Source organism: Phycodurus eques, chromosome 7, assembly GCF_024500275.1.
Source record: "Phycodurus eques isolate BA_2022a chromosome 7, UOR_Pequ_1.1, whole genome shotgun sequence".
Lineage (NCBI taxonomy): Eukaryota > Metazoa > Chordata > Actinopteri > Syngnathiformes > Syngnathidae > Phycodurus > Phycodurus eques.
The window spans coordinates 7,095,108-7,122,425 of NC_084531.1; the positions used below are offsets into that span (position 1 = coordinate 7,095,108).

General features: G+C 42.1%; 1 protein-coding gene across 1 annotated transcript in view; it reads left to right on the plus strand.

The window, feature by feature from the left end:
- Positions 1–23,724, plus strand: part of numbl (NUMB like endocytic adaptor protein) — a 34,371-nt gene extending 10,647 nt beyond the window's left edge. Inside the window, 11 exon segments of the mRNA XM_061682480.1 lie at positions 7,374–7,524; positions 11,351–11,425; positions 12,346–12,420; positions 14,781–14,921; positions 16,676–16,714; positions 16,716–16,884; positions 18,816–19,067; positions 19,524–19,567; positions 19,569–19,704; positions 19,795–20,069; positions 20,071–23,724. Coding sequence (XP_061538464.1) covers positions 7,374–7,524; positions 11,351–11,425; positions 12,346–12,420; positions 14,781–14,921; positions 16,676–16,714; positions 16,716–16,884; positions 18,816–19,067; positions 19,524–19,567; positions 19,569–19,704; positions 19,795–20,069; positions 20,071–20,925 — 2,212 coding nt within the window. The 3' untranslated portion in view covers positions 20,926–23,724.
- Positions 23,725–27,318: the final 3,594 nt, after the last annotated feature.

Below are 27,318 nucleotides of genomic sequence, written 5' to 3' on the forward strand. Positions count from 1 at the left end.
AGGACGACTGGTTGCAATCGAAGAAAAGATGAATGAGGCCAAGTACAGTAATATCCTGGATGAAAACCTTCTCCAGAGTGCTCAGGACCTCAGACTGGGCTGAAGGTTCACCTTCAAAAAAGACAATGACCCTAAGCGGAGTGGCTTCAGAACAACTCTGTGACTGTTTTTGAATGGCCCAGGCAGAGCCCTGACTTAAACCAAAAAGTTCCCAAAAAGACATTTCCAAAAAGACTCATGGCTGTATTAGCTCAAAAGGGTGCTTCTACTAAATACTGAGCAAAGGGTCTGAATAGTTATGGCTGTGTGATATTTCAGTTTTTCTTTTTTAATAAATCTGCAAAAATTTCAACAATTTCGCTTTTTTTCTGTCAATATGGGGTGTTGTGTGTACATTAATGTGGGAAAAAATGAACTCAAATGATTTTAGCAAATGGCTGCGATATAAAAAAGAGTGAAAAAATTAAGGGGTTCTGAATACTTTCCGTACCCACTGTATGTCCCTAATAATAAAAAATAATACAATTATTCTGCGATTGGTTGGCAACCAGTTCAGGGTGTACCCCGCCTCCTGCCCGATGATAGCTGGGATAGGCTCCAGCACGCCCGCGACCCGCGTGAGGAGAAGCTGCTCAGAAAATGGATGGATGGATGGATGGAATACAATTATTTTGTCTTCATTTTTTAGTTTCACTCTGTCAATATGCCTGTATACATTTACAAGGCAGGAGGATAACCACACTTTCATTCTGAAAAGTTCCCACACTAGTTTGTGTGGTCTGATGGGTCAGTTGAGCTCTTAAAGATGTCCAGATGGTTGTGGAAATGTATGTAAATTTAAAATGATTTCTAAATAAATAATTCAGCATTACACACACACACACACACACACACACACACGCACACACACACACGCACACACACACACACAGACAGACACAGACACATTTATATGAGGTACATACAGTTTATAGATCTACTGTGATTTGTAAGTTGCAACTGTAAATGAAAACACTGATGTTGAAATTGCACTAATTTTTATGACATTTGAGATTGCTCATATCATTTGAAACAAGATTTGCAACTAGATACCAATCAATAAATGTGATTTTGTTTCCCAAATGAAATTGTAATTAAGTGCACTCAAAATATGGTTAATTTTTTTGTTTTGTTATTTTTAGCTTATAAGGCCACAGATATACTGGTCCGGCCCACTTGACATCCAATTGGGGTGAATGTGGTCCGCGAACTAAAATTTATTAGACACCCGTGTTCTAAGACAACCAGAACGGTCCACTGATCGATTCAATGCCCTGAGAATCCAATCTAATCCAATCCAACTTTGTTAAGCACGTTAAAAGCAAGCACAGAGCACCCAAGTGCTGTCTGTACAAAGCAATAAATAAATAACACCAAAGGCAAAGAAGGTCACATAAAATACAAAGGTCGGTGAGTAAAGAAATTTTAAAGACGTAAATGTGAGTCAAAAAATGAGGAGTAAAATCAATAAGATTTTTTATTAAATGACCAAAAAAATAAATGGGTGTCAAAGGCCATGGAGATACAGTAGATACATTTTTAGTCGTGGTGTGTGTGTGTGTGTGTGCGAGTGTGTGTGTGTGTGCAATGAGACCTTTATGTAGGCCATCAATTAGTACTGAACCAGCTGATATTCATTTGCACTGACAAGGGTTTGATTATTGATAGATTTTAGGTGTTGTCTTGGCTTTCCATGCCTTTTTGCACCTCCCTTTCATCAGGTGTTCAATACTTTTTCCTTTTTGTCATTTCACGTTTTTACACACTACTTAATTTCTGATCTTATTTGTTCTACTTTCTTTGTATCTATGGATATTTTGGGTTGTTCCTAAAATCTGGTGAAATTTTGAGGTCAATAGCACATTTGGAAGTACATTTCGTGAGAAAAATGTGTTAAATACGAATGTCAGCCGCTGTATTTGCCTGTTTTCAATTTGTTTAGCTATATGCTGTTACCAATTATTTTGTTTTGTCATTTGACTGAAATGCAATCTGCATGATACGAAAAAGTGTTACTGTTGTTTGTCATCATTATTACAAAGTAGTCAAAGACCAAGTTGGAAAACAAATGTCAAACAGATTTTGCTTTTTACGTATCCTGAAATAGTTGCTGTTTGTTTGTTTTTCCGAGTCATACTCAACTTTGCATGCACACACACACACACACACACACACACACACACACGCACACATGCACGCATGTGTCTTCGTCTTTCTTGCTTCTCATGAGGTGGGTTTCGCTACCACGTGGTTTTGAAGAAGTGTAAGGGAGGAGTATGTCCTATTTTCCCAAAATTGCTGTTGAACAGAAAACATCTGGATTACGGAGAAATCCAGTGTGTGTGTGTGCCTGTGTGCGCATGTGTGTCTATGCATGTGAGAGAGAAGGAGAAAGGGAAGGGAGTCCAGCCAAAGATATCAATCAGAATCCCATCTGGTGACCACTAAACACAGCTGGGAACACATGAGGTCATGTTGTCTTAGTACAGATTATACAAACGTAATACACACAAACATGCACACGCATATGCACATACCAATTACATACTAGTATGTATCATGATTGAAAGTGAGAAGAAATATTATATACATCTGGCATGCCATCAAATCCCACTCAATGTGCTCTCCACACTTGCCCTGTGACTGACTGGCGGCCAGCCGCTCTGGTGACCCTGAACAGGATCACAAAATGGATTGAGATTTCCAGTCATCTTTTTATACTTCAGCTTGTGTTTATTGGTTGTTTTTTTGGGGGCTGTTGTGAGGTCCATGAGTGGTCAGCTAGGGTGAAGAGACTTCAGATTCTATGTAATATATCAACGCTGTAGAAGTAGCGTGAGCTAATGTATTGCAGATGTTTGGACGGGAAATTGCTGTTTTCTTTTGGCATCAAGCCTCCGGATTGTGTAGTCTACTCAAAGGTGCTGATGGCTTTATGACTTGAATGTTCTTCATTTGGACCTTTTTATTTCTTCACGCTTCAATGTACGTTCTTTTCGCTGCTTCAAAAAGTTGCGCATATGGTTCTTGTTTACAGGGTTAGGTCACAACTATGAGAGGCGTTTACAAGTTCCATGCCCAGTAACGTCTCCACCCCGGTGGGTCTCCAGCGACTCTCTCGTAAAGGCAGTTTACGACAACATTGTTCCTTATTTCGCAACGTGATGCTCAGAAAAATCGGTATGAGCTTCTTTAACTTCTGTGTGGCCACACTTTCTACTGTGCTGTGAATAAGTATTTGCCCCCTTCTCAAATTCTCCCCCCCCTAGCAATTAGTCTTTCGCATCTCTGTGGAGATATTTTGGCCCACTATTCCTTGCACAATTGTTGTAATTCAGCAACACTGGAGGGATTTCAAGCATGAACGCCCTTTTTAAGATTTTAAGAACAACCTTATCAATCATATTCAAGTCTGGACTTTGACTTGGCCACTCCAAAACCTTTTTTATTATTGTTATTTTTTTAAAAGCCATTCAGACGTTAACTTGCTGGTGTGTTTTGGATCGTTATCCTGCTGCAGGACCCAGGTGCACTTCAACTTGAGGTCACAAACATGAACTGAACATTCTCCTTCAGCATTTTCTGGTAAAGATCAAAATTCAGTATTCCATCAATCACATCAAGTCATCCAGGTCCTACAGTAGCGAAGAAGCTCCAGACCAGCACACTACCACCACCATGATTGACTTGTTATAATGTTCTTTTTCTGAAATGCTGTGTTACATTATGCCACATGTAACGAGACACCCACCTTCAAAAAAGTTCCACTTTCGTCATATTGGTCCATAGAATATTCTCCCAAATGTCTCGGGAATCATTCAGAGGTTTCTTTGCAAAAGTAAGATGAGCCTTTATGTTCTTTTTAATGAGCAGTGGTTTTCGCCTTGGAACTCTGCCATGGATGCCATCTCTTCCTTATTGTTGAGTCATGAACAGTCTGACCTTTACTGAGGCAGGGAAGGCTTGCAGTTCTGCAGATGTTGTCCTGGGTTCCTTTGTAACCTCCTGGATGAGTCGTCGCTGTGCTCATGGGGTAATTTTTGTCGGCTGGCCAATCCTGGGAAGGTTTGACACTGTTTATTGTTTTCTCCATTTGTGGATAATGGCGCTCAGTGTGGTTTGTTGGAGTCCTAAAGATTTAGAAATGGCTTTGTAACCCCTTACAGAATGATAGATGGCAATTACTTTATTTATCATCTGCTTTTAAATTTCTTTGGATCGTGGCATTTTGTTGCAGCTTTTTGAGATCTTTTGCCCGACTTCATTTAGTCAGACAGGTTCTAAGTGAATAAGTCAGTGAATTCTTGATTGAATTGTCTGGAGGTAATCCGGATTGGGTTCGGTCAGTGAAAATTAACTTGGCTTTCCATTAAATGTGATTAGGTACAGTTAATTCATGATTTACCAAGGGAGGCAATTACCTTTTCACCCAGGACCAGGTAGATTATTTTCCTTAATAAATAAAATAACCATTTAAAATCTGCATTTTATGTTGACTTGGGTTATCTTTGTCTGATATTTACATTTGTTTGACGATCTTAAACATTAAAGTGGGGAGACTATGCAAAAAAATAAAAAAGAAAAAAGAAAAAAGAATTTGAGAAGGGGCAAATCCTTTTTGACAACACTGCATCTAATGTGGGTTGGAGTTGTGAAATAACCAGAGGTAAGACAGTTACAAACCTCAGGTCCACTAAGAAGATGACAAATGTAAGGACTAGCACAGGACAGAGAAAACAGTGTATTTCAAACCTACTAAAATACTTAATGGTTTTTGTGTTTGGACAAAAACGTAAGCGGGCATGGCAAAAACAGGCGAACGCCACTCAGAAAGTGTCGAAGCAGGATTGACCGATGAATGCCTCTCCCAGCAATAACCACTCTTGTGAAAATAAAATACATTTGAGTTTTTCTCAGTGTAGTATGAGGAATGTGAAACTTTAAATTGAGGTAGTTATTGTTACAAGTTCTTGGTAAGGAGGAAACGCATTTGCCATTCACAGATGATCTCAGATTTTGTGTGCGTCTCATCTCTTTTCTCATTTATTCAATGTCAATCAAAAGAGTGTTTAGAGTTTCCGTTTAATTTGAGCTGACTTTATCAGAGCCTGATTGTTGTGTCGAGCAACTTTTGTGATGCAAATATGTGTGCATTATCATAAACAATTGAATTATCCCAGGTGGGACTCAATCTGGTTGTCTCCAAGCATACATTTGTAGTTTACCATGCCTTTGTCTATTAAAAACTAACTAACTAACTAACTTAAAACTAATCCTGACTTCTTCAGAGTACTGATCTAAAAGTGAGTTGTATTTCCTTTCGTGCCACCTGTTTGCTGCCTTATGTGGTAGGCCTGATTTTTGTTTTGTTGTTATTGTCCTTGTTGTTTTAAGTACCTGAACTTTCTTCGCTTGTTGGGCTTTTAAATTGACTGTCTCTGAATTCTCAGTGGTTGTCATGTGTTCTTAAATCCTTGATTGTTAAATGCTTCCTGACATCATTACGGAACTACTGTAGATGATTTTATCCATGAAGAAAGGCACATTCTCTCCTCCATTTGCTTTCTTCACACTTTCTCCTTCTGGTGTGGCTTTTCGTCAATTCTGGTACATCGCTCTCGATAGTTTAGCGTACAAGAAAGTGTAATCGGTTCACCACAGCTCATCCACTCCCACCTAGCCCAATATGTGGGCAGTACTGTGGGATCTTCCCGGCGAGCGCCTCCTTTCTTTCACCCTACTTGAACACGCTCTGGTGCTTGGTACCGTTCCCAGAAATGAATGGCACAAGCTGCGGCATGTGTGCACGTTGAGGGAGTGTATGTCAGTGTGTGTCCATTCTTGGCACAGAGCGCATGTCTCACATGCCAGGAATGAGTAATGCCACTCAAGCTGTTTTGCAGCCGTTGCATATCAGTAATCCACATTACACACACGCCTGTGAAGTGAGAACGAGTGTAAATTTACACACGCTTCCGGCACGCCAGTCATTACCACTGCTGTAGCAGTGGTTATTAGAAGTGACGTGTCTGAGTGTGCATATACGACGTATATCTGAATTAGCACCCAGACCCCATGTGTGTAGCAGAAGGGGTTTTCTCTTCTCCTCAGTCTGCAGATTTGATACTTTATGGACATTATATGCCTTCGGTGTCGGGGTTGTGCAATTTCACACCCTGTTGTAGCCAGCACGCCCGTTTCTGGGGCAAACAGACGGTAAGAAAACATTGCGGCTTGTGTCTCTGATCCTTTAAACTCAGGATATGAAGATGAATGGATTACTGAATGACTTTAATGTGTAGCTTTTCTATGAAAAAGAAAAACACGACCAACTTTTCATCATGGGAAGTGTTAAAAGTTTTTGTTAGACATCTGTACTGTATGTGATGTGATGTGCATGGTTACACCGCACTGAGTGTCTCTTTTGAACTGTTATACCAAAAACACAGATACTAGACAGTAACAGCAATGTAAATCCATTAGCATAAATACTGTAACCGTGATGCTGCAAAGAGCCATTATATTTCAGCAGTAGGCTAGAGACACTCAAATGTTTGCCTCTCCTGTGACAAATGTGACTGTGACGGAATGAAAACAGTAATTACCCCTTTTAAGCAGGCCGCGTTTGAATGGTGTCATGTTTCATTGTGCCGGGAAATTAGCATTGCAATGCTCCAATTAAACAACACAGACAGAATAGTGTTTATAGACAAGCGTCTGTGTTGATTAGGATGTGCACAGTCCGAATGACGAAAGCATGTGGAAGCTTTGCTGTTCGTTACGCCCAGCGGACTCATTAATCGGTACATCTGCACAATGTAATGAGATCCAATACAAGGACCGAATAAAAAAGTTGCTTTTACTCAGATAACAAGGCTCCGTTTTGATCAATATGGTCAAGTACGTATGCAAAAATTAAGCACTGCACCATACTGAAAGCTGTTTCCGATATGTACCTCTTTCATACAGCTATATTATACCCCAAATATGTTATTTGACAAGCGCGTCTTTATGAAGCACTGGAGTTTTACAACGCTACAAAATACAACAGCGTGATGACATGAAATGTACAGTGAGCCACTGAAATTCACCTGAGTGGTTTAACAAAGCTAAACCTGATGAAATGGATCATGTAGTCGATGGTTTTTCCTTGTAATTTTAAACTTAACAATATGAAATATTAGTTCATTAGTGTTTTGTTTAATTGTCATAATGCAGAGAATAATCGTATGTTTTTCCGCATTGTTTTCTCTTCTGTGCAAATTGAAAATATTCAACTTGTGTGTTTTACTTGTAACAGTAACATAAACTAGTTTCTCTCTCTATGTCCCCAGTACCAGGGAGCACGTAACCCCGGAGATGAACAAGCTTCGTCAGAGCCTGAGGAGGAAGAAGCCCACCTACGTCCCCGAGGCCAGCAGACCACATCAGTGGCAGGCAGACGAGGAGGCTGTACGCAAAGGCAAATGTAACTTCTCTGTCCGGGTAAGCCTTCCTAAGCCCCGATTTTTGTATTATGTTATACCCGTGAGGCGGCACGGTGGCCGACTGTTTAGAGCGTCAGCCTCACAGTTCTGAGGACCCGGGTTCAATCCCCGGCCCCGCCTGTGTGGAGTTTGCATGTTCTCCCCGTGCCTGCGTGGGTTTTCTCCGGGCACTCCGGTTTCCTCCCACATCCCAAAGACATGCATTAATTGGAGACTCTAAATTGCCCGTAGGTGTGACAGTGAGTGTGACTGGTTGTTTGTTTGTATGTGCCCTGCGATTGGCTGGCAACCAGTTCAGGGTGTACCCCGCCTCCTGCCCGATGACAGCTGGGGTAGGCTCCAGCACGCCCGTGACCCTAGTGAGGAGAAGCGGCTCAGAAAATGGATGTTATACCCATGATATTTAGCCCTAAAATTCTTAATCCCCATCATCAAAAATCAGTGTAATTTTTTTTTTCCTTGCCATTCTTTATCTTCATTTTCTGCAGTCAGTATTTTTGTATTCACGACAGAAAGTGAAAAGTGTACAATATTTATTTCTAAATATGACTGATCATTTGTTTGTTTTTTATGCTGAGATACATGACAATGTCAAAAGCGACATGATGGCCAAATCTAAATCTTTAGACTTAGGTTGAGTGGGTTGACTCTTCTACTATTTATCCATGCATAACTAACCTATGGAAAATAGGGACCTTATTATTTTGCCAATGAGAAAAGCACAGGCCTGTTTTCCCATTTTGCAATCGATCGCATACACAGAAGCAATAGTCTCTTAGACTGATAACCTACTCCACAAGAGAGAAGAGCTGGAGCAACAATGACATTTATTGATTTATGGATTGAGGAGACTGGATGAAATGACTGTTTGGGAGATGGGAACATGGAAAAGGGATGGAGAGACTCAAGGAGATATGAGCTGAGAGTCATACAATCAGATAAAAGGGGCACATAATGAACAAGCCTTGTACGAAAGAACAATCGAGTCAAAGATGGAGGTTCTTGTTGAACATACAGACAACATTAATAAAACGACGCCTGTTCACATGCAGCTGCAAAAAGGACTGTAGGCAGTACACACCAACTGCTTGTTCCCATGGTCCCACTCATACATGTATTTTTAATATTCTTCTACTGTACTCTTAATCTTCTACAGACTTGTGGAGGAATGACCCTGCTGGTTCCAGTAAATGTACACTTCACTGTAGAAGAATTATCAAGCTTATTATCTTGAGCGGCACACACTCAACACTGCAATTCATGAACGAATAAAACGCACTCTCACGCACATGTCCTCCTTTCATTGTTAAGAGGGAAACAATGATACCTTGTTTGTTTTCTTAATTAACACTTGAGATCTCTTCTCAAAAGCGTTTTTGCTCTCAAAAACAGACCTTTGATAAGAACAAGATATTTGGTTAAAACTGTCCCACTTAAAGAGTGGCAACATTTTCACTGCAGGTCTTGATAACCACTTCAAATTTAGTGTTGTGGCGAGTTGGAAGCGGCGCCTGCGTCACTTCCGGGTTATCGTAATTTAAAATTACGACGTTATAAATCAAGATATTTAATAAATATGAGGGGCACCATGTCATATTTTTACAAGTTTAACTTGAGGCGAAATGACGACAAATCTTTTTCATCAGTCTCTTATCGGAAGGTGGCTACACTTTAGAAACCTTGAGTTCTAGACTTTCCAGAGGTTTCATTCCGAACGCAGTCACACACACAATCAATGTAAGTGGTGAATTTTCTAGGAAATGTAATAATAAAAAGGGGGTTCTACAGGATAAAACACAGACAAACACAAAACAAACAAGGTACAGACGAACATTGACAAAGAAAGGGATTTGTGACGTGAGATGAGCAGAATGGACGTGTAGTGAATGCATATAGCTGAGGACTCGTGGTCTCATTAATATAAACCCAATATGCAGTAATCTGTACTTTTAGTAGACCAGTCCAGGCAGGACATCTCTCGGGTGTCTCTGTTTGCAAAATGTTCGGAGCGGGCGCGTTGCGTCCGCCTCCGTTCCCCCGGACTAAGCTCGGGCCCCCAAACAGGGTAGCTCGGAGCGCTTGCAGGATTCTCTGCAGGCGGGGATGGTCCGATGTGTCCTTGCCACCTCGGGTGAGGCGGGCGTCCTGCCTGGCCCGGTCGTCGGCGAGTTGGTCGGGTGAGACCAAAGGAAAAACCTCTCCACCAAAGCTCCCAAAAAACTTCCCAACTGATCCCAGCTCCGGCCCCTTTTATGGCTGGAGCGGGACAAAAAGGGTACCACCTTCACGAGCACAGAGGGGCTGGACTGCCTTTTGGTGTTGTTTTTCCATTTTAGGATTATTTTGTGGTGTAAAACCAGTGGAATAAAACAATTAATTATTGGATTTAAGATAACGAGACCATTTCCTCAACTTGCATTGTTCCACGCGCATGCTCTTTCATACCTGTAATGAATGTTTCAAATGTTGTGTGGTGTGGAGAACATTACTATTTCCCATGTGACATTTGTGGTGTGGGGTGAAACATTTCATCTGGTTCAGTTGACAACAGATTCGACGTTAGACATTCAGGTTTGCATCAATACAGTCACGAGTGGCGTTCATGCAAAGTTCTTAAAATATTAACTCCCAGTCGAGTCACAGACTGTCCTATGAACCCATGTCTGTAGTGTCGTTCCGTCGCCCGTGGGTGTCGCTGTTGCCTGTTCCAACTCCCAAGTGGCGGGACTCAACAGGGTGGAGGCGCCTTTGTTGGCGCAATTATTCGACTGGCCGGGAGTTCATTAACTTAGCGTCCGGGGGCGAACTCGGCATCCTTGGGTCCCCGCTTTGAAGCGCCAGGCAGCCGTGATTCACTTGGCGTCGGCATGGCAAAGCAAATGTCTGTGTCTTGTTTTTGATGGTTTATGTCGGCTGATTCGTTTAGCGTCTTCGTGTGACGTTGCGTCTCGCCAGCCTCTATCGTCTACGGGGAGCGGCGGTAGTGCGAGGCTGCGGTGCCGGGCGGCATGTTTTGCGTGGCATGTCCGCTACAGTGGCTACAACTACAGCATCTTTTTGATTCCACACTCCCACACCACATGGAAATCAGTCAGAAGTGACAACATCAGGCAATGACTTTAAAGTAAATAAACATTATATTGATAAACATTATGCATCGTTTAGTTTGGCCTGGACTGACTTAAATAGAAGACAGCCTCTGTGGTGTGTTTGGGTAGATGTATCTGCGTATACACTTTCGATCGGTGAATACATTTCGATGAGGTCATGCTTGCGATAACACCAATTATCTGAGCTGCCTGCTTACACTGCAGTAACATTGGCAGGTATCATATTCATATATACAGTAAACTGTATTTACATTTTTTATTTTATTTGAAGTCAGGATTTTTAGCAGAGGACATTTGATTCCCTTGGTTGTTTATTTTTTCATGCTTAGTCTGCCATGACTTATTATATTCACTGAGAAATTAAACTGAATGTCCGAAAGACATTCAGGGGCGTTGTGGCTTTGCTGGAGCTGACCTGTCGCTGTCATAGATGATGTAATTGTGTACCTTCTAGGCTTCTCATATACAGTAGGAGCACGCACCAGAGAGACAAGAATTCTTCTTGTTACAAATGACTCCAATCCTGCCTCCCTCTCTGTCCTGTCATCAGTTCCAACATAATATGCCAGCAATAGAAAGAGTGAATGGGTCCTGATGATGGTTCCTTTTATCATTTCCATTTCGTCCTCGCTTTCAATGGACTTTTTGATTCTAATAACAGGGATTGAGAACAGTGAAATGTATTTCAAAATAACATCATCCTTTGGTCTTCAGTACCTGGGTTTGGTGGAGGTGGAGGAGTCTCGAGGGATGCATGTGTGCGAGGAGGCGGTGAAAAAGCTTAAAATTGTGAGTATACGTACACTACATATACATATATATGTACATGCACGCACGCACACACACACACACACAGACATTCAATACTCTCTGCAGTTACCTTTGCTTTGCTGTTCCTGCAGGTGTCAGCAGAGCAGAAAATGTGTACACTATGCCACACTGGCACAAATAAAAATCATGTGTAGCGTTGACATCAAACCATTTCTAATGATGACATACAGCACGGCTATCGTGACCCACTTGATAGATACCTACGGAGGCAAACATTTGCTGAGCCTTGTTTGGAGATGTGGAGTGTGTTGTTGTCATGTTGTAACTTCCTAGTTTATTTCTGCTGATCCACAACCAGGAAACATACTGTATGTTTGATACACACATAATAATAGTGTACTAAATATTTATTTTCCAGCACTATTTTCCAGTTATTAAATCCCTCGCCCACCTCCTCATTTAGCCTTCTTCAACTTCAGCTTCCATAAATTGCTTCCTATCTTTTTCTGTTCCTTTACTCTCTTTGGGATTATGCAGTAACTGGGGCGGTAGGCGACGACACAATGGTTCAAAGATAATTTTTTCGTGCTCTCTTTCTGTTTCCCCGATTCACACGTTCCAAATCCCACAGACTCTTTTGAAAGTCCAATTGAGTATTTTAAGGTCCAACCTAGGCTGAGTTGGCCCATGTGTTATAAGGTTTGGGTCCCTCCCTTGTAAAATATATTTTCTGACTGCATATTTTTATGGCCCTCCTCCACTCTTCCAACCACCACCCTGTGATGTACTGTAATTTGACATCATGAGTATGGCAAGTAACTTGACATGCTAATACTGGCTTATGATACATCATGACAAGAATGACAATTAACTGTGTAACCATCCTGTAAGGCTGTGCAGGATTCATTCTCTTCCATGTTTTTTTTTGGTCCTTGCAGAGCGGGAAAAAGACAGTGAAGGCAGTGTTGTGGGTGTCAGCTGATGGACTCAGGGTGGTGGATGATAAAACGAAGGTAAGCATGTTTTTAAGTTGTCGTTTTTGTACCCACATCAATTCTCTTACAACCAAAATAAACGTGACCTTACAGCCATTCGCATTAGTTTGCTTGACTGAGAGAACCAAACATGTTACTCTCGACTGTCCATCACATTTAAAATCAACCTTTATTCGGTCCACTGAAATGAAAATTCCACCTTTTCAAAGACACTCATTTTGGATTAACTATCAGCGAGGTAATCTTTTACTGTCTATTATTGCGGTTATAGTTTGCAGTTATACGTTACAGTCTAGAAGCTACGCTGCACACATCATACTTGGAGCTGTAATAATAATAATAATAATTCTGAACACCGTCTTGGTCCTCGCGGCGTTCCAAAGGTGATCAGGGGGGAGGAGGAGCTCAGACATGAACTTGCACTTGGGGAATGTCTGTTGACTGAGAGGCCGCCTCCTTGTGTGAGTGCAGCTCACCGGGAACTCTTTTAAAAGTAGATCAGAGTAAAGAGCTGCAGAGAATAAAGGAGAGCGCGAGTTCAATGGAGAAGCCCCTTACGTGCCTTCTTTTCGTATTGTTGGAAAACCACACACACACAACGTCACATCTCCAACAACCCCCCGGCTTCGCTTCAATAACACCACCTCTGTGTGTGCTTCTTATGCTCTGAGCCAAATATGTCCGAGAGTGGGCAATGGAACTATACAATACATCTGCAAAATTACAAATCCTTTCACTTTTATGAGCTTACTCTCAATATAAATCTTTTTTTTCCTCCAACCCAACTCCCTGCATGATAAATAATAAATGTTTCTTTTTACTCGAGAGAAACATTATTGTATGGTTTCAATAAATATGACTTTCAAAAAAAAAAGGCAGCAGCTATTGTAGAATCAGAATCAGATAGATGAGCTGTTGTTTCCTCATCAGTGGAGGGTAGTCTATTGAAAGACTATCGTGTAAAGATTAAAAAAAAGAAAAGAAAAGAATAACAATATTGGGGATCCAACATTTTGTTGTTTCTTGTTTGTTTATACACATATCACAAGAACAATACAATCTTCTTCCCATTTGGACGGAAGTGACACATTTGTGTCTTGCCCCACAATATATCGCTGTGGTTGGCATCACAATAAATGGTTGTCAGAAAGTGTTGTGGTAAATATCTGTACAGTATTGTACTCTTCACAATTTTTAACAATTAAATAACAGACCCAACCGGATTAGGGATTTGCACACATTGTTGTGTGATTATTGTATAATTTAATTCTGATTGTTATGCTCAACAAAACACCAAGTCATCCTCCTAATGCAATCCAATCTAGAATAATTAAAAAAAATAAAATACAAATCAGCTGCCACTGCCACAGAGAACTTGGATCACCTATTTTTGTATGATATCCAGTAGTATACATTGATATCCCTCCCACTTTGGTCTCCCTGTGGCTCTTCATGACCTTTCCTCTCTGTGTCAGTCTCAGTCAATGACGAAGTTGTGAAACGCAGACTGAGTGCACTGCGTGTTTGAGGCTTGACCTTCATGATGCACTAATAGAAAGCAAAGTTCAAATCCTTTTCTGTAGATAGATGAGACACACACCGTCACACGTCGCCATGCCTTTTTCTTCCTTGCGGTCATGAATCACATGTACGCACATACGCACGCATGCGCACACCCAGTGGGCATATCACTGACTTACTTGATTGACTTTTTCCTGCACTTTATGGAGGTGTGTGCCTGTGTGTTGTACTGTAGTATTTGTTGCACATTGACTCCAAAGCAGACATCACATGACCACAGTCAGTTGTCTGAAAAGAAGACACATTGCTCTGCCCTGCCTTTCACCTTGGTACCAGCAGCTCCCTGCATTCACTCACTGGCTGCAATGAATGGCCTGTTATTCATCCTTCTCTTTATCCACTTTTCTTTTCTCTCCCCCGCATCCGCCCTCTCTCTCTCTAGCTCCCTCCCCCCGCCCATCTTCGACCCCTTTCTTTGTTTTCTGAGGCCAAAAAGGATGCGAGTGGATGCGTGTGTGAGCCCTTCTGTCTTCCTTTGTCCCTTTCATCTGCCTCTCGGCTCTTGTGTTGCGCTTCCCTTTTTTGTTTTTGGAGTGTCAACGAGGTGAGCTCGGCCCCCCTAAATATACAAGAAGGAAGTGATGCCCCCCTTCATGTCTCATCTGTAGACACTGAGGCAGCCTGAATAAAGTTTTCATAGAAGGAAAGGCGAGTGGCGCAAACATCCCAGATATTTAAAGAGGGCCCAGTGTCAATAATGTGTTGTTGCTGACTTTTATAGGTGGGACTGAAAAGGCCTTGTCGGCTCGGAAATAGCGGGTTATCTATTGTCTTTTTTTTCTCTCTCATTCTTCTAGGACCTCATTGTGGACCAGACCATAGAGAAAGTCTCCTTCTGTGCTCCTGATCGAAATTATGACAAGGCGTTCTCCTATATCTGCAGAGACGGCACCACCAGACGTTGGATGTGCCACTGCTTCATGGCTCTCAAAGACTCGGTGAGGGAACCTGCAAGCTTCTTTCTCTCTCTCCATCTGACTTTATCTATTCTACAATTATTCTTTGATTTTTAAAGCCGTGTAAAACTTTTAGTCTGCTATTACTTTTGACTAATCTCCTTCCACTAAGACCCCCGCCCCAAAAAATCAATGAAGGCTTTTAAAGTACATTTGTTCAGCAAGAATCTTTGGTTTCTCGTTCGAGTTTCCAAATTAAGGCTTCTACTCTAATAAACAACATGTTTCAAGTCGTCAATTTGAACAATTAAAATAGACACCTACTTGTTTTCCCTCAGAAAAAATAATAAAGCACAGCTGGAGCCACTGCGTATCTGTAATTACCTTTACTATAGCCACGTTCCCACCAAATTGGTACACTGCATCCTAATTTGGTAAATGCGGCTGTGTCGGCAGGATGCTGTTAACTGCATGAGCTCTGTAAATAGCGTGAAATAATAGCAGCAGGACAGCGTGTTAATCGCCAGTGAATTCAACAAAGATGAAAAACATGACACGGTACAATGGTTTGTCTGTATGATATGTAACCAAAAAATGCTTTCCCTCCAATTAATTCTGTAGCCTCCCAAAGTAGCATACAAAACTAAACTCATAACTTTATTTTGTAAATAATCCAACAAAGAGACTTGGGTTGGAAAGACATGACTAATATAGAAGTTTTTGCTTTTGTTTTCCTTTTAATAATAAAAATGTGTATTTATCTGCCCTGCTATTGACTGGCAACCAGTCCAGGATGTACCCTGCCTTTTGCTTTAAGTCAGCTGGGATTGTCTCAGACACACTCGTGAGTCGTAACCCTAGTGACAACTAGCGGTATGGGAAATGGATGGATGGAGTAATAAACTACACATCAGCCATGGTCTTACATCCATTCAGCAAGTGAATTCAGAGCGCTCACACTTGTCTGCTTCAGGTACACTGTTCAGTTACGTGTAAAGTGATATTCGGAAACAGAAGCAGGTAACAATTTGCACCGTGTTATTGATAGGAACTGACACATGAACTGAAAAATGAACTGAAACTGATCATGTCGGTCAAATACACACTCTCCTTCAAATTCTCAGTCACAAATCAACGTGTCTCGGTCGACACATACCATTGAATTAATAAATAAGGAGTTGAGTCGATAGCCACCCCGTTTACTGTTTTAAAAAAGTCTGGCATTGTTCCCCACTGGTTTTCTAACATTTCACTGAAATTTAGTGGAACACTGTGGGAATAAAAAGGACCACAACAAGAGATGAGATGAGATGAAGAATAAAATGTGAACCCATGCCACGTTTTAACACTGCCGTTTCAACACTGCCGAGCAATTTCGACTACGAGATGGATTACTAGTGTGAACAGAAGGGAGTAGAGCACTGGCACAGTTAAGATGATTAGGCAGGAGCCTGTAGAGCTGTCCATCTCCGTCTGTCTCTATTTCCACCACACACTCTCCATGTCTTCTTATTTTTAACTGAACGATCTTGTTGTGAGTTTGGCTACCACAGTGGGACATTTTGTGGGAAAAAGATGAGTGTAATCTGATTGGATGATTACCACAGGGAATCTTAAAAGTTAAATAAACAACATGAGCATCGAAGTGGGATAATTATAGCGTAATCCGATACTCATGATGTCAATTGTATTGTATGTCGGAGTATGACTGTTGAATCACACTGGATGAAATCTAACGATGAGTAACACATCTGGGATTGTAATCGTTTTTAATGTTTTTATTTATGCTGCATCAGGGAGAGAGACTGAGCCATGCGGTGGGCTGTGCCTTTGCCTGCCTGTCTGGAGAGGAAACAGCGTAGAGAGAAGGAGTGCGGCGTTACGGCATCTTTCGATGCCAGCCGTACATCATTTGTACGAGAGGGCTCCTTCCGCGCTAACTCAGCCTGCAGTCAGCACGGCAGCGGTAGTGAACGAGATGACAAACTGCAGGATAAGAACAAAGGTGAGGTCCCGGCAAACATACGGAGTGACGATACTTATCTCGCTTTGATAGATTAAGACTAATCTATCAAAGCTTCCAGAGATACACACACTGGCCACAACTGACGCACAATCAACAATCTAATACAGGACATACAGGTGCATCTCAATAACTTATAGAATAATTCATTTATTTCAGTAGTAAAATTAAAAGAATTAAACTCATATAAGATACAGATTCATTAAATATAGCAAAATACTTTATTTATTCATACCATATTTCTAACCTTTTGATTGTTTTATATGAGATAGTCAATTTGGGGTTTTGTTTTACTTGTAAGCCACCATCCATCCATCCATTTTCTCCCGCTTATCCGAGGTCGAGGCCCGCTTATCCGAGGGGGGGTCACCAAACCGGACCCCCCTACGCCTCGGCTGTGCCTAGAGATTCTGTCCATAAACGTTATGAACAGAATCGGCGACAACGGGCAGGCGTGACAGAGTCCAACCCTCGCCGTAAACGAATCCGCCTTACTGTCGACAATGCAAACCAAACTCTGACACCGGTCGTACAGGGACCGAACAGTCCGTATCAGTGGGTTTGGTACCCCATATTCCCGAAGCACCCCCCCACAGGACTCTCTGAGGGATGCGGTCGAACGCCTTCTCCAAGTCCACAAAACACATGTAGACTGATTGGGCGAACTCCCATGCACCCTCGAGGACCCTGCTGAGGGTGTAGACCTGGTCCACTGTTCCACGGCCAGGACGAAAACCACACTGCTCCTCCTGAATCTGAGATTTGACTTTCCGACGGACCCTCCTCTCCACTACCCCAGTCTATGTTTCTCTATAAACACACTAATTTGCCTGCTATTTTGCTCTTCAACGTTGGCAAATCTCTGCTTTAACGCAGTTCCAGACTGATCTATGTGACAAGTGTACTGTACCACCCAATCACTTACGTTTTGCCACCTCATGTGATAGCTTAGCAAATATTAGCGTCTTATCCTCTGCCCTCCGTGATAGCGAATCAGTTACTTGTTTATGTTTCGTGACTTTTGCTGCGTTGACAACAGATGCAAGGTGCACATTTGCCTCTACGGCTCGGAATTCTATTTAGCTGCGTTAGCTGTAGGTCGTAGGTAGCTGGGGCGGTACAAAAGAGGATGCAACAACAAGCATTCTCATCACCCTAAAATCGGAAAGCAGCGAGGTTGAGACGCCCCAGTTTGGGCTAGTAGCCGCTAGTATGACGATGGCAAAGCCTCACAGTTCCCACAATTCATTGCTACATCCAAATTTGAATTATTGCCGTAATTAAGACGTTCATCTTTGTTGTTAATGTGTGTTTATCTTACCACTAGCTTGTTGAATGTAAGTGTTATTTAACTGTAACATTTATGGCTAATTTATGGTGCACTATGTCATTATCAAACTGTCTAAGTTGTAAGTAATATAGTGACATCCCAGTCAATTCAACTGGATAGTCAGCAAAGACCTACTGGCATTGCTTGTTAATAAGTTTTCTTAAGTATTCAGTGTACACACTCATGCGTTGGCCGCGGCACAGCTAAGAGCTAGCGGCAATGTTATTTCGGCCGTTTTATTACAATGCACTTTCGGGCCATTTTCGGCCGAAACATTTCAGTCGCCAAGGCTGAATGAAACGTTTGCACACTGTGACAAGGTTCGTGCAACATTTTTGTTTGGTCTGGAGTTTTTAAATGGAATAGTTTGAACATTGAGGTGTTTGTAAATCAGGGTTCCACTGTATTCACGGTGTGTTTGTTATCATGGTTTGCTGCAGTACACTGTATAACCGCAATGCCTCATATGCCGAGAACCGTTTCCCTCTTACATACAACCGAAATTTGTCCGACTAATGTGTACCTATTGGTGTGGTCATTGGAAAAACTTTCATTGACTCATTTTCCACTCTCCTTCCTCCAGACCAGCCTTCTGTTCATGCAGCCATGCCCCCTGGTAGTGCCTCCCCACCTGAGGGCGCAGCAGAACCTGGTGGGCCTCACGCCATCCCCCGCCGCCACGCACCCATCGAGCAACTCGTGCGTCAAGGCTCGTTCCGGGGATTTCCAGCTCTCAGTCAGAAGAACTCTCCCTTCAAGCGACAGCTGTCCCTCCGCCTCAATGACCTGCCATCAACACTGCAACGCAAGACTGACTTTGAGGCCAAGAACGCTGGTGAGTTGGAAGGTTCTTCCAGTTAAAAACAGTAGTATTTAGTAAGATGTGCCTCCATTTCAAGGCTTTTCTTTGCTAATGGTTATTGGAATCAAAAATATTAAAATGTCAGCCATAATCTATGTACTTATGGTAAAACTATATCAGGGCAAAGTTCACTATGTACTATGATTTAACATTGCCTCCTATTACTACTTTATTCTGTGTGGGGGAAAACATTTGGATGTACAAAACAAAAACAATGAAAAAGAATAATGTATTTGTTAAATGAATATGAATGAAATAATTGTAAAATAGAACAGTTTTCCAGACATCATTTCAAATGAGGTAATATTTTGGCCAAAAAAAGGTTTTACGTCTTTATTTAGATTCCAATTCTCCTCATCCCCTGGTTTATCTCTCCCACACTCTTCCTCATTTTCATCCTCCCTCTTCCCTGTGGTCCTTTCTCGCTAGTACTAGAGGTGGACATGAGTTTGTCTGGTGAGGGAGAGATTAATGCGCCTGTGTAGCCAGATCAACACCTCCTTCACTAAGCCATCTGAGGACCCTTTCTCCAACCCTAGTTCATCTGCGAGTGGACTGCCAACCTGCGTCGTGCCTCCAGCGCTGCCTCCTCCACCAGCGCCGATTCAGGGTAACAAGCAGTATATTAAATCATGCGAAGTAGATTTCTCTTTCATTTATTTGCATAAGTGCCCTAAATCCTTCAACTTTATCCATTTAGCTACGTCTTGGGTTCAGCCAGACCCTCTTCTCCACTCTCCTCCTCCAGTGTCAGCAGTGATGCAGAGTGGACACAAACGTACACCCTCTGAGGCGGAAAGATGGCTAGAAGAGGTCTCCAAGGCAGTCAGGTCCCAGCAGACACCCCCACCAGGTCCCACCATCCCCACCATCCCGGGACCACCCTCTGTATCAAGTCAGCAGATAACGGGTTTGGCTCCGGTGTCCACTATCTCAGTGTCACTTGGTACCATGTCCAAAGCCCTCATTGCAGGCACCTTCTGCTCTCTCAGCTCAGGCACCAATGCCCCTTCAACCTATGTCCATATCCTCGGTCCCCTTAATACCTGGCCCTCCAATTTCTAGCCCCCCTATGTCATTGCCTTCAATGTCCATCCCCACAATGTCTGGTCCAAGCATGTCAGGAGCCCCTATGATCCAGCCCTCCCTCTCTGGGCCCGGAGGCTCCCTCCCATGCGTCATGCAGCCCTTTCCTTTGGCCTTCGATGCTACTTCGGCTCCTGTGGGGATGTTCGCCAGCCAGCCTGTCCAACCGGCTTTTGTTCCCATGCAAACCTACATGCCAGGCTTAGCTAGCAGTATGACCTATCCCAATGTCAGCGTACCCGTCGTAGGAATCACACCATCACAAATGGTGGCCAATGTCTTCTGCACAGCCACTGGCTCATCTGCCACCGGAGGTGCCGTTGGGTCCGGAGTCGGAGGGCCCAAAGTGGGCACCCTCGGAACCGGCAGCATCCACCACCCTTACTCGGGAGTGCCCACTGGAGGGTTTTCCACACCATTCCCCGTTCCCACTCCTCCACTTTCGACAGCCCTAAATGGTCTCCCGACGCACAGCAGCGCCTCAGCGCTCCTTCAGAATGGCAACTCTAACAACGGTGGGAATGGTGGCAGCACTAGTAGCTGGCCACCAGAAGGCAGCCAGCTGATCGCTCCTGTGACCACTAATTCCCAAGATGATGATCGTTTTGAGGCCAAGTGGGCGGCACTTGAGAGCACCAACACCAAATCAGCAGCTCAGGCACCTGGAAGCAAAAGTCCAGCAGCAGCAGCAGCAGCCAACCCATTTTCGAACAACCTGCAGAAGACCTTTGAGATTGAGCTCTAAGGTGGGGAGAAATCTGGGTGCTAATTCAAGCATCCTTGCTTTGAATGGAATGCAGGATCTGAAATGTTGTGGCAGCCTAGCATACTACAAAAAGCTCTCTCATGGACTATCTACACCTAATGTTGTTGCTTTCTTGAGGCTCCAATTAGAGCTTTACAGATTGCTGGGCTGCCGCTGGAAGCTTTTCACGTCTCAACGGATCATGTGATGATCTAAATTCTGCCACATCACCTCATTTCCGCATCTTTCCGGCCTTCATGTCTGTACTCCGCCTTTTCTTTCTTTGTCGGCTGCAAGTCCCTTGGCACGCTGACTGTGTCACTCTGCGACACGCTCAGTGGTTGCTTTCCTTTAAAAGTGACGGCGATGCATTCCAATCCTATTGACTGATTTTGGCAGTTTTTGTTGTGGTGAGGAATCATTGTGAAGAAACACAAGAATTCCTCGTTTGACCGATGACCAGACTGATGCTGTTGTTCATGGCAGAATCGTGAATTGAGACAGGGTTGTATATGCAGTGAATATACAGTAAAATGTCTACACCCCCCTGTTCAAATGCCATGCTTTTGTGGTATCCAAAAACGAGACCAAGATAAATCGTATGAAAACTTTTTCCACCATTAATGTGGCCTATAACCTGTACAATTCAATTGATGAAAAAAATATTTTCGAGAGGGGAAGTTAAAATAAGATGTGGTTGGTTGCACACGTGCGTGGTGTGCATTTTCTCTTGCGGATGTGGCTGTTCAGAGTTAACCAATCACATTCAAATTCATGTTAAATGGGAGTTAGCACACAACTACACCACATTTTTTACTCTCTGACAGAAGCCTGAAGGTTTTGTGGTTGCCCTGACTGGTGTTTGGAACTGTTCATAATCCCCTCAACCTTGACTAAGGTGGAAAGAATTATGAAAGCATAATTATCCAAAGCATGATGCTGCCGCCATCATGCTGTACTGTAGGTATGCTTTTCTTTTCTGATGAGCAGTGTTGTGTTTGCACCAAACATACCTTGCAGAATTACAAGTCAAACATTTTAAGCTTGGTTTCATTGGACCATACCACATTATTTATTTTTACTTCCCCTTTTGTACACGTAATATAGGTCTCATCAATAGTGGAAGTTTTGAAATGATTTATCTTGGGCTCATTTTTTTTTTTTATATATATATCACAAGACCCTGGAATTTGAACAGGGGTGTGTGGACTTTTTATAGCCACTTTACCTAAAAGGTACCACTGACCTATAGTAGTGATTCATTGCCAAAATGATTGTCTTCATTGTACTTTTTTATGTTAAAAAGTTATATTTACTTAAATTCAAAACATTTAAGTGTTTCCTTAAGATAATTGTATCCCATATATTTATTTTTGTTGAACGCTTAGACTAGAGAAACAAACAGGAACACCCAGGTTGGGCTTCAATAGAGTGTCTGGGCATTGTGGGAAATGTAGTCATGTAACAGGAACCGAATACCCAGGAAGGAAATGTATCATGTTGTCTCCCAAGTGTATATAGTGGCATGATGCTCCTACCCGTACAGTGGGCACTTTGCTTTTTCCAGACAAATCAATAGAACTTCACTTTAACTCTGGAAGACATTTCCAGGGCACTGCAAAATATCCAGACAGACACTTCAGAGTAGCCATCCACCTTTTACCGAAAACTCAAATGCGATGCGCTACCTTCCAATATACAATAATGTGTTTAAATACAGGGTAGAGTGTTCACTATAACAGTCAGTCGTAATGGTTCTTCACAAAATGTGGAGCTGATGATGAAAGAGACAGAGGTAAAAGAATAATAATGAGACCAGACGAAGGATAAACTGCACTGTTAGGCATTTCATAGGGTTTTTACAGTAACTTACTGGCAACACTGTTGTAATTCTATTGCACGCAATCCACATTAAATAACCGTAGAATTTACAAGGTCAAACAGTGTGTATGTGAAAGGCCGAAGGAGAGAACGTAGCAATATTAAGGCGAGAGGATGGCGTACAATAAAGGAATGAAATGGAGATAACAGGATAGAGACAAAATAAGAGAGGGAACAAGAGTGCGTGAAAGATATTAGAGGACAAAGTCACTTTTGTCACCTTGCCCACAAAACAGACTGTCTGCCGCCTCCATCTCGGAATCATCAGCATTTACTTTTTACAAGTAAAGCCTATTCCTTATTTACAGTCTGAGAAGTACGATTTATCAAACAAGTGAGAACCTGAAACTCCAGTAAGGTCATCAATCCTTGGAAAAAGCTTGGCGCTTGGAGGAAGAAATATTTTTAATGAGGGACTTTTTCAGGTGCTCCAAATCAGTGGGAGTACAGTTATACGAAGAGTAGCTGACAATGTTCCGTGCTTGTTTAAGTATGATTAATTTATAAAGTATCTTTCAGTGAGGCAGTGATGCTTTTTGATAGGCTGCCTTCTAAAAATAGATACATGACGAGAAGTTCCCAATATCAGGTGCTTTGTTTTCTGACATCTTATTAGTTCTCACCGAACAAATCCAAATGTATGGAACAAGATCAAACAAATCCGAATATATGAAACAAGATCCTATTTTATTGTTCACTGAAAATATATTCTTTCACTGGAATCTTGTTTACACACCCTCTAAATTATACTGTATGTAGGTTATTGCAACAAAGCAAACTAAATAACCTCATGAACTTGATTGTAAAATTAGTATAGTGATGGTAACAAAAAAGAAAACTGTGGAGTTTATTTTTAATCTTTATTTACAGAGTTTTGTATTTAAACCTACATATTTGTATTGTAATTACATTGTACAAAAGATGAATAAAGTAATATAATACAATACCTGTTCATCTTTGTAGTTTGTGTGTTTACTCCCCTCTATACACATTTCTCGAATGATGCTTTGGGGTAAACATTTGCTAATGAGGCTTCTTACATTCTCCCATTGAAGCGTGAGATTTTCAATGACATCCAAGGACAACTAATTTAAATCTGAATAACTAAATTAAAGATAAATATTGCTGCAATAAGTATTGGGTAATGTATAATAGGTTCGTTTACATTTAGTTGATCGAGCAATTAATGAATTGTATTGTTTATATTGTACTGAGCAGCTAAACCCTCTCTATTCATTCCTTTATGATTAGCATATCACTTCTTCTTCCATCGATGGTATAAAATCCAAACATGCTTGTGGAATTGATCCTAGATGTTAACTGAGCTGAAGTCTCGGGAGATTCAATGTCACCGGTTTTGTTTGACTTCAGACTTCCACGTTTTTCTGTATCCTGTATGGATGCTTTTACAGTATATATTACTTTGAAATGTCTGAAAAACACATTTAAAAAAAGCATCTGTAGATAGACTTGGGAGATGGATAATTTAGTCTCATGTAAATCCATGAGTGCATGCCAATTACATATTACAAGAAACTGTAGAGCAGTATATAATGCGTTACCAATAAACGATGGTAACCAGACCCTGACAGGATGCAACCAGTGCTGCCTGTCTTTGAGTCAAAAGGGCTGAGCAATACCCACGCTGCGGATGGAACAAGACAGAGCCCCTTTTCTCCCCGAGGGCCGTGAGAAATGGAGCAAATGTACACGCATACACACACTGAACTCTTTAGCTGTGGTAGCAGTAAGTCTCACCCAGCTATTGTCCTCTGATCTAATGACTGAGTCAGTGAATAGGACTGTGTTGCAATCTAGTCAAAGAAGGGAAAAGCACAGCTCTTTTTATATTGCAACTTCAGTGAATGCATGTATTTTTGTTTGTCATTTTCTAGAGGAGCCGAATCCATCGTTGCCTCAACATGATCATTCAGATGACTATGCAATTCATACCAGAAATTGCAGCATTTAAAAGCACCAAAATATTACAAAGCAAATTGACAAGAAATTTAGTAGTCTAATATTAGCCCCTGTCCTGCATATAAATAAGGTAACCAAAATACATGGAGTGTCACAAAACATATACTATATTTCAAACCCAAACTACCAGTTTCCCTTTTGTTGTGGACTGGACGATCAACCAGCACGTCTTGTTTGCTTCGTTCAGTCCGTGAGATGAGGCGAGAGTTGTGGCAGGACAACTCGTAGCTGCTTCATCATGACAACGCGCCTGCTCACATTGGCCTGAGCAGCCGACACTTCCTGGTCGAGAAGAACATCGCTGTGCTGGACAACATCAAGATGGCCGTGATGCTGCGGAGGAAGAATCCCTCCAAGGGTGCACCAAGGTGTGGCAGAGAAGGCTGGGAAAGGATATCATACTCTGTGGGGGATTCTCAAAAAAGGGGGAATTTTGGGGGGATTGAAAATCCTTTGTGACACCAGTCCTGGAACCTTTTTGACAAAGCTTGTTATACATATGTATGAAGGAGAGCAATTGTACAACAATAATCAATGCAAAATGCATACTTATTGTGACACTTCAGTGTATTTATGTAATATATAGATTGTTTTCTCGCTCACCCGGGCGGTATCTCCTTCGAGCTCGGGTCCTCTACCAGAGGCCTGGGAGCTTTTGGGGACTGCGCAGGATCTCAGCTGTTCCCAGTATTGCGCTCTTCTGGACAGAGATGTCGGATGTTGTTCCTGGTATCTCATCCTCCCAGTTTGGGGGCACTGACCCCCAGTGCCCCAATCACTGCAGGCGCCAGTATTGCTTTCACTATCCACATTTTCTCTAGTTCTTCCTTCAGTCCTTGGTGTTTCTCCAGCTTTTCGTGTTCCCTTTTCCAAATGTTGCTATCACTCGGGATTCCTTCATCTATCACGATTGCTGTCTTCTGATGTTTATCCGCCACCATTATGTCAGTCTGGTTCTCCATTACTAATTTGTCGGTCATGATCTGGAAGTCCCACAGGATCTTGGCCTGGTTGCTCTCAACCACTCCGCTCTGTCTGTCTCAGTCTCTAAAGATATATAACAGACAACATATATACCATATATATACATATAACAGAATCGTCAGCAAAGCAAACATACAATTCCTAGGAATTGAATTATTGGGAACCAGTTCTCAAAAATAACTGATTTTTGATTCCCATCCCGAGTAATAACTAAAAATAATACCTCGTCAACCGTTTAAAAAGTAAACAAACAAGCAAACATGTTGTTCTGCCATGGTGCAGATGCACAGGGAATACAGTATAACACTGTGGCTTGAAGATGGATATAATACTGTAGCCTACATTGGAGGCAGGAGAGGCTCAGTTGCCATGGCTACATAGCCAGAAACTAATTCATAACATCTGGAAAGTGTTGCTGTCTGCAAAATGTACTTCCATACATATCACTTACAGTGCCTGCAGTAATGATAGCAGCTAGAAACATGTCTGAGGACTCAAGGGGGATGAACGGTGGTGAGCACAGTCGCAGTCGTGTGTCTCTCTCTCTCTAATATATGAATACATGGCCATGTTTTTTGTTTTTTTTAAATAACTGGAACTAAATGTTAATGAGCAGCACGGTGGACGACTGGTTAGACCGTCTGCCTCACAGTTCTGAGGACCGGGGTTCAATCCCCGGCCCCGCCTGTGTGGAGTTTGCATGTTCTCCCCGTGCCTGCGTGGGTTTTCTCAGGGCACTCCGGTTTCCTCTCACATCCCCAAAACTGCGTGGTAGGTTAATTGACAACTCTAAATTGCCCGTAGGTGTGCATGTGAGTGCGAATGGTTGTTTGTTTGTATGTGCCCTGCGATTGGCTGGAAACCAGTTCAGGGTGTACCTCGCCTCCTGCCCGATGATAGCTGGGATAGGCTCCAGCACGCCCGTGACCCTAGTGAGGGGAAGCGCCTCAGAAAATGGATGGATGGATGGATGGATAAATGTTAACGAGACCAGTTTAGCATATATACAGTCTTTGTCTCAAACAGTCGTTAATTGCACAAATTAAATGTTGGCAGTGTCAATGCCCTCTCTAAACTATAGGAGGAAGTAATTACAGTGATTAATTGCATGTTCTCGCTCATGGTTAGTCCACAGCTTTCCAATTGTTTGGCCCACAGCTGGTTGCAGCAGCAAAGCACAGGATGTCATGTTGATGTAGTAGAAGTGACGCAGTCTGACAAACTAGTGTGTGTGTACGCGTGTGCACGCATGTGTATGTGTGTGTGCGACAGCTGGCCATGAAATAGTTTTTTTTTTTTTTTTTTTTGTCAGACATCATTTAATCATCTGTACAGGTTTTTAAAGCAGCAGAACAATCACTCTCGCATAACAGTGTGAAAAATTTTTTTTTATTTAAAAACTATATTGGCCTATTTTATATTTATTATTTAAATAGTGAATAATAAACAGTAAAACAAAGTGCCTATTTAAACTTTCTTAGTTTGCAATAATTCAAAAGTTCAAGAGTTTTTGTTGTACCCATAGTACGGAAACACCTACTCCTGTAG